A 9,130-nucleotide genomic window follows, 5' to 3' on the forward strand; every position below is an offset into this window, starting at 1 on the left:
CACCCAGCCACACTCACTACAACAAACAGTATACACTCTCCTATTAATGAGAGTGTATTAATGAGCTTCCCTCCTTCTGACCTTCCCCTTGCTGGGGAAGGGCAGTCAGCATGGGGCAGTTAAGTCTATTCAGTCACAGGCACAATCATTAAACAACCACCAACTTCCATGCATATAGTCACACACATGATCACATACACATAGAGAAAATCTAATAACATAACTTCCAGCTCTCATACACGAGGTGTCACCCACAGGCACAGCTCATATGTGCACCTCAACACACTGCTGAGCAGAGGTCTGAGCTGCCTCTGAGCTGACCTTGGTTCCTGGTGAGGTCGGCATCTTCTTGTCCAGCAGCAGAGACAACAGTGTCACTCTCGAAGCTCAGCTGTGATCCCAGTGTTTATGATCACAGAGATGAATCAGGAGTCCCAACCACACACTTGGAGGCTGAGAACTTGGTCTATATACGCTAAAATGAGACTGTGCGTCAGATTCATAGCACATATACATACAACTATCAAACAGCACATATACAAGCATATACAATACATGCACACACACAGGGTCATGGACACAGTCTCACACATGAACCCACTAGCACACAGGCAGGTCCATTGGCAAAGGCAGCTTTCCAGCTCCTCTCACCTGGGCTCGTCATTGGTGAGTTCAGACACCTTCTGCTCCAGATTGTCGCCCATCTCCTCAGGTTTTCTTCAGGAGACCTAACATCATACACACGAGGAAATATCTTGGGACTTGGCACTTCTACAGACTTTCCTTTATATTATCCAGCTCTAGAGAAATGAGTCCACAAATGACACTTAACTACTAATGAGAGACTGCAGCCAAGTCCCCAAGCTTGTGGCTGATTTCTGACTGCCCTTTGGGAACTGTGTGTCCAAGAGCCAGAGGGACTGGAGTCCTAGGGGACAGTGTCCCTGACTCCAGTCATGCCTTGGACAGCTTTGTTTTTGGGCATTGCTGCAGCTGGGACAAAAGAGTTTTCAGCTTTCTATTTTGAAATGATTTCAAAGTTATAGAAAAGTTGTAATAACGATATTAAGAATTCCTGGTCAATCTTCAGCCAATTCCCCAATGGTTAACATTTTACTATGTTTACCTTCCGTGTGTGTATCCTATATAATATGAGAGGAACATGCTAATTAGTTGTTACTCCCTGTGGCGTAATGACCAAGCGCATCAAGACCAGATCACGAATCAGCAAGAGGTTGGGCCAGCGAGGTACAAGTGGGCTTCAGAGAACTACAGGACAGGGCAGGGCAGCAAGCAAGGGGGAGGTGGAGAGCTACAGGAGAGGGCAGGGTAACAGGAAGGTGGATGGGGTGAGCTACAGGAGTGCGGGGCAGCGCATGGAGAGCTACAGGAGTGTAGCAGCGACCTACTGGTGGGCGCACAGTTTCCTTTGCAGGGCTACTATTATATATATATGTATGTACTAGTATTATTGTATGTATATTTCAGGCTTAGATTTATAGCTGATATACTAGCACATATTATCAGAATGCATATGATAATGTTTCCAAAGCTACTGTTTTTATCCTTTTTTAACAAATTAAAAAAAATTTATTGTTGAAAGTATTACATATGCCCCTTTTCCCCACATTAACCCTTATAGCCTTCCCCCACTCCCTACCCCAGACGTTCACCATACTATTATCTGGATCCATTGATTATGCATACATGCATACATGTTCTTTGGTTGATCTCTTCCCACCCACCCATGCCTGCCTTCCCTCTGAGATCTGACAGTATGTTCCATGCTTCTGTGTCTCTGGATCTATTTTGTTCATCAGTTTATTTTGTTCATTAGATTTCACATTTAAGTGAGATCATGAGATACTTGTCTTTCTCTGACTGGCTTTTTGCTTAGTGTAATACTCTGCAGGTTCCTTCATGCTGTCTCAAAGGGTAAAAGATCCTTCATTTTACAGCTGCATAGTATTCCATGGTGTAATGTACCACAGCTTTTTTATCCACTCATCTTAAGGTGGGCTGTTTTCCGGACTTAGCTATTATGAATTGCACTGCTATGAACATAGGGGTACATATATTCTTTCTGATTGGTGTTTGGGTTTCTTAAGATATATTCCTAGATGTGGAAACATGGGGTCAAATGACAGTTCCATATTTAATATTTTGAGCAAACTCCATACTGTTTTCCATAACGATTGTACCAATCTGCATTCCCACCAGCCCTGTATTAGGGTTCCCTTTTTCCACATCCTTGCCAGCACTTGTCATTTGTTGATATGTTGATGGTAGCCATTCTGATAGAAAATGGATGGTTGCTGAGTCTGAATGTTCAAGGACATCTTAGGGACAGTGACAGAGGAGAGAGAGATGTCAGAGAAGGCCAAGTGGCTGAGGAAGAAGTACATGGGCGTGTGCAGGTGAGAGTCCAGCCTGATGAGCAGGATGATGAGCAGGTTGCCCAGCACCGTGGTCAGGTACATGCCCAAGAACAGGGTGAAGAACACGCCCTGCTGCCCTGGCAGGATGGGGAGCCCCAGGAGGAGGAACTGGGACACGCTGCTCTGGTTCTCAGGCCTCATGCTGCTCCTCTGTCTGCTGGGGATGAAGAAGGTGTGGGAATCTTAGGAACGCAGAATGGATGACCAGGACCATCACATCTCATACTGTCATTCTCTGGGAAAACCATGAATTTTAACTGCATACCTATTAATTTCTCACACCTGTGGATTCATACATCTTCCCTCTATTCTCTTTTGACTCCAGGAATCATCACACCCCTAAAGCAACCAGCAAGACCTTCTTGCACAGAAACAAGAGGACATTCACCCAGTTCTGTGAGTTTATATCTTTACAAAAAAAATTTTTTTTATTTATTTCAGATGGGAAGGAAGGAGGGAGAGAGAGAGCAACATCGATGATGCCAAGAGAATCATTGAAGGGCTGCCTCCTGCAAGGGGAATTTAAGACTGATATATGGATTTAATTAGGAAATGTGGGGATTGAACCCACAACCCCGCTATGTGCCCTGACTGGGCATTGAACTGTGACTTCCTGGTTCATAGGTCAATGTTCAACCAGTGAGCCACACCAGCCGGACTGAGTTTACATGTTAATGACCACAGAGAGATAATTTCTACTTTGGCCAAGGCCAAACCATAATAATTCACTGAGGCAGAAATTGAAGATGACCTGTGTCAGTTGTTTCTGCCTGAAAGTAATGTGAAACCTTTTAGCTTTTAAGACATAGAAGCATAAATGACACAAATTCTGTAGGCACCCACAGTACAGTTGGGGACAGAATGGCATACACATGTGTATATCTGTATAATATATGTGACATGTATATAACTATATATATATATTAATATATATATGTTATCATTTTCTATAAATTAAATATGGTTAAGTATTATCTACTTCATGGGATTCAGTCTAATATGTGTGATCAGAGCCCATGCTCTCAATCATTATACATGGAAACTTCTCCTTTGTTGTTTGGAGAAGTCAAGCACAATGTATTTATTTTAGAGATGTGAGGACCAAAAGTTGTCCAAAATTTTCTTTGTCCCTTTACTAGCTAATTTAATTCTTTCATATTTATATACTTTCAACTGACAAAACTTGTCATATACATTAACTTGCATTTAATCAATGAGTATTTACAGAGAGATTTGACTATAAACGGGTGCTGGATTTTATCAAATGCTTTTTCTGCATCCATTGATAGGACCATGTGGTTTTTATCCTTCATTTTGTTTATGTGGTGTGTCATGTTTATTGATTTGCAGATATTGCTCCAATCTTGGATCCCTGGAATAAATTTCACTTTATCATGGTATATGATCTTTTTAATGTATTACTGGATTTGGTTGAGGATTTTGTTGAAGATTTTTGCATTTATGTTCATCAGGGATATTGACCTATAAATTTTTTTGTAGTGTCTTTATTTGGTTTTGCATTTAGGGTAATGCTGGCTTTATAACATGGATAGGAATTGCATTGAATCTGTAGATTTTTCATTCCATTGATTATTTAATTTGTTTTGTAGGAGCTTTTTAGCTTGATGTATTACCACTTGTCTATTTTTGCTTTTATTACCTGTGCTTTTGGTGTCATATCCAAGAAATCCTTACCAAGACCAATGTCAGTTAACTTTTCCTTTAAGTTTTCTTCTAAGAGTTTTATAGTTTCAGGTCTTATATTTTAATCTTTAATCAATTTTGAATTGATTTTTGGGAGTAATGTAAGGTAAGGGTCCAATTTCATTCTTTTGCATTGGATATGTCCAGTTTTCCCACCACCATTATTTTTTCTCATTGTGTATTCTTGATGCCTTTGTTGAAAATTAGCTATTCATGTATATTGGGTTTATTTCTGGACTTTCTTTTGTTCAATTGGTATCTATGCCAGTACTGTATTATTTTGATTTGGTAGATTTGAATATATTTTGGAATCATGAAATGTGAGGCCTCCAGTTTTGTTCTTTATTATTAACATTGTTTTTGCTACATTTGGTTCTTTTTACTTCCATATGCAATTTAGGATTTCTTTATCTATTTCTGTTAAAAATGCAAATTTTGAATTTATTTTGTGCCTACCAAAGACTTATTAGAATTTTCCCAAGTTAACTTCTGTACACCTAGTTTGGATAGAAAAACTTTTATTAACTTCCTCAGATAGTACCTGTCCACATTAGTTCACCTTCTGAAGTGTGACAGAATGTCTTTGGGCATTGCCTCATATTCTGATAGACACCATAGCTCTGACTGAGAAGGTTAGGACTAACCTGAGGGCCAGATTGGTAATTATTTCACTTGACATGTTACTGCATGGTCTTATTATCTGGAATTCTCTTTAGTGTGAACTCTTTGGAATATCTTTAGGCTTACACATAAAAGAGCTTGATTTCTTAATGACTTGTGTGTTGCTGAGACAAAGAAATCAGATGCTGATGGCAGAGTGAGGATAGAAGTGAAACAATATGTTTCCTGGTACCAAAGGACTTTATAAGTTACCAGAAGCTATAATTAATGAGTTTGTTTATTTAATATATGCCAGGAATTCTTCATATTCTAAAGTGGTGTATTGTACCTGATTGAGCATGAGAAAACTATGGCATGTAAATAGAGGAAGTGGAAAGGGTACAGATCTTCTAGTCTAGCATCCCTAAGCCAAATGATTGGTAAGAGTTAGTGGTGACAGCCAGGTGTGCCTGTACAGATATGAAGATTATTGCAAATTAAATTTGTTGCATGAATTGCTGGTTGCTTCATGACAATTAGAAGAAAACATGATGACAGCAATGGTGGGGACCTTTATTTTGGGCCCTAGGTGTCCCTGAATTTCATTAGGCCCCTATAAACTTCTTGTTATATTGTTAGGGCAAAAGGACTTGTATTCAACTTTAGATCCTGCTATCCACAAGTTTATAATCCATAAAATCTGCTAGTTGTAAAACCATTTTTTAGTTTGGTTTTGTTAATTCTCACCTGAGGATATTTTTTCCATTGATTTTTAGAGAGAGGGGAAGGGAGGAAGGGAGGGAGAGAGAGGAGAGGACACACACACATGCACATACACACACACACGGGGAGGGGGGAGAAAGAAAGAGAGAGATAGGAGAAACATTAATGAGAGAGACAAATTGATTGGTTGCCTCCCACATGCACCCTGACCAGGGCCAGTATTGAACCTGCAACCCAGGTACATGCCCTTGACCAGGAATCAAACTGGTGACCCTTTGGTGTGTGTGTGTGTGTGGAGGGAGTGCGGGGAAGGGGAGGTGACATTCTAACCGTTGAACAACACAAGCCAGGGCTGGTTGTAAAAACTTGATGAACTAATTGAGGCAAAAGAATTCCAGGAAGGATATATATCTTTACTGTTGTTATTGGCAATAACATAATCAGGGAAGGATTGATTAAGCAACAAATTTATACTTTTATGTATTTGGGAGTTGTTAGGATTGTGTAATGGTCATTAATGTTGATCACTGAATACTTTGGACTCTCCATTTTACAAATACATTGTTGGATTGTGCCTTGGGCTTCATTTTGTTGGGTGGCATCACGAGATTGGTTGTGGACAATGAGTTGTGGTCAGAAGTGCTGTGAGTAACTTCTAAACCTAAGTATTTATTTGTCAGAACAAATCTTCAAGAGTCTTTCTCTGCCTCTGACAGTGATGATTAATGCTTACAATGATGACTGCTCCTTCAAGTTTGATCCTTGAGTGTATAAAATGGGCAACACCCATATACTTTTTTTTTTTTTACAGTGGACTTGCAGTGTGAATAAGAAATAGACCTTTGGTTTTAAGTTCCAAAGATTTTTGAGGTTGCTTATTCCCACAACAGAACCTAGCTATGCTGATTGATTTATATCACTATCCCAAGCTAAAAAGGTAACTTCAGTGAAGATTCTGGCCATGTGGAGAAAAGAAGAATCACTAAGGAAGGGAAAAGGAAATGAATATTGAGAATTCACACTGTGATAATACATTGGTGTTGGTAAGATATACATCTGCTTTGTAAATTCTTTTATCTTTCCAGCGTTATCCTCCCTGCTCTCAAATTGAACAAGCTTCACAGGGCTCTTTACTGTATATCAAACACATCCCATGTGCTTGTTGCCTCTACCTGCTTGGATGATTCGCACTGTTTTAAATACTCTGCTCATTTCCTCGTCTAATGAACTCCCATCTGTCAAGATTCAATCCAGCCTAAGGACAATCTTAGGTTATTCCTCAAAGAGCCTTTGCCAATTCCTGGCCAACTCCATGTAATTTCTTATTCTAAAAACTAATTGAATTTTATAATTCCTTGAGGACTAGCTGATGTCAAGCGTATAGAAGACATATTTTGGAGAAAGGTTTAGTCTACCATCTGGGTTGAAGAAACTGTTTTCCTGAAATTCGGATTCCTAGCAGTACCTACTCTGGGATTAAATATTTGGTCAAGTTCATCGATAGACACCAAGTGTAGCTTCCAGGTCAATGCTCTTACTGCTATTCAACACCACCTGCCATGACCTCTGTGGGTGCCATGTGAAAAATAGTTAGGAAGGAGGATAACCTATCATCTCTTAGGTCACCTCCCCATTCTGACATTCCATTGTATTGCTCTTTCTATGAGTGAATTCTGTCCCTTAGCTTCCTCAAACCGTTCTTCATATCTTTGTTCCTAAGGCTGTAGATAAAAGGGTTCAGCATGGGTATCACTACTGTGTACACAACTGTGGCTACCCGGTCCTTCACCACTGAGTACATGGACAGGGGCCTAAAGTAAACATAGATGACACTCCCATAGAATAAGATTACTACAGTGAGGTGGGAGCCACAGGTAGAGAAGGCCTTCCGCTTCCCAGCTGTAGAGGGGATTCTGAGTACAGTGATGATGATTTGCAGGTAGGAAAAGAGAATGCACAAGAAGGGGGTCACAATGACTGCCAGTGTCTCGGTCATGACAACAATCTGGCTGGAGGAAGTGTCAGAACAGGATAGCTTCAGCACAGGCTGGGTATCACAAAAAAAGTGCTTAATGACGCGGGAGGCACAGAAAGACAGGCGGGACATGAGTAGCACACGGAACAGGGAGTGCACGTGGGAGATGGTGCAAGAACCCAGCAGCATGAGGGCGCAGCGCCGTAGGTTCATAACCACATCATAATGGAAGGGGTTGCAGATGGCTACCAGCCGGTCTATGGCCATAGAGGCCAGCAGGTAGCTGTCAGTGTTCGCAAATGCCATGAAAAAGTACATCTGGACCAGGCAGCCCACATAGGAGATAGACTTCGTCTCTGATAGTAGATTTACCAGCATCTTGGGCACAACAACTGTCGTGAAGCAGATATCCATAAAGGAGAGATTGCTGAGGAAAAAGTACATAGGTGTATGGAGCCGGGAGTTAGAGTAGATGACGAGGATGATGAGTACATTTCCCACCACAGTGACCAGGTACATGGTGAAGAAGATGGGAGAGCTGTTTCTGCAGTTGAGGGTTGGAAGATAAGCCCAGCAGGATAAATCCTGAGGTGCTGCTGCTGCCGTTCTTTATCTCCATGTCTGTTGTCTTCCTGGACAGGGTTGGAGAAGCAGTGGAAGAGATATGAGCATCTTCCTAACCGTCAGCCTATGAAAAAAGCCCGCGGCTGTTTGTTAGGGTTTGAGAGATCATTTACTTCAAGAAACTGTAGAGAAATAGGAAGTAAAAATCTCACAAGGGAAACGTTCGAAAATTTCAAGTTGCTTCCTAGATGAGAAACTAAACATTTCTCATGTGCTATAAGGACCTCCCGTGTAGCCTAATTTGTCTGAGTTTTCCCTCAGTTCTCTTAGGTTGTTTTCTGACCAACTTACTAGCCACTTTTTTTTTTAATCCCATGGGAAGAGGCTGCTGGGTCCCACCTTTAATCATGATGCTTTCAAAGAAGGGGTTAATGAGGTCCTCTCATTAGGATCCTCTTCTGATAGTTCCAGAGGTCGTGGTAGTTGGGATCGGACAAAAGTGCGCATCAGGTTTAATCAGTGCTCCTTGGTATCCACAGAAATCAGATGAGAATATTTAAAATCTTAAGAGAAAAATCTTCTTAATATATATTTAAATATTTCTGTTCGGCTAATATAATCTGGCCACTTAAATTACAAGTTTTTGTTCAAGGATGCCACTCAAAATAGAAATGTTACCAGGAATAGCCTATGTTTTGGAGATTATTTACATATATTAATTTTTCTGAATAAAAACTATGAAGTCCTTATTCTAAACATTCAAAATACCAGAATATAAAACCATGAATATAAAAGTCTGATTCCCATCAATATCATGGAAAGGACAAGTCAGTATGGCCGCTGTTACCATTATTGAACTGCATTGCTCAGATGGTAGTCTAAGCCTATTAAAAGGCCAAATTAAAGAAATAAGAGGCATAAACATGCGATTAGGTAAAATTGTCATTATTTTTAAGTGACTTGTATATCTGGAAAAGTGCTAATACATATCTGAAGACTTTAATCATATGAAAATTTCACCTAAGTGGCCAGATACAAGATAAATACACAAATAAAAATGAAACTAGACCACCAACTTACACCATATACAAAAATAAACTCAAAATGGATAAAGGACTTAAATGTA

At 40.2% G+C, this 9,130-nt stretch overlaps 1 protein-coding gene across 1 annotated transcript; it reads right to left on the minus strand.

Moving 5' to 3' along the window:
* Positions 1-7,125: 7,125 nt before the first annotated feature.
* LOC102771663 (olfactory receptor 1L4-like) lies at positions 7,126-8,097 on the minus strand. The gene is given in 2 exon segments (XM_015568764.1): positions 7,126-7,975; positions 7,977-8,097. Coding segments are annotated over 2 exon segments (933 nt in total). The 5' UTR covers positions 8,060-8,097.
* Positions 8,098-9,130: the final 1,033 nt, after the last annotated feature.

Source organism: Myotis davidii, unplaced genomic scaffold, assembly GCF_000327345.1.
Source record: "Myotis davidii unplaced genomic scaffold, ASM32734v1 scaffold64, whole genome shotgun sequence".
Lineage (NCBI taxonomy): Eukaryota > Metazoa > Chordata > Mammalia > Chiroptera > Vespertilionidae > Myotis > Myotis davidii.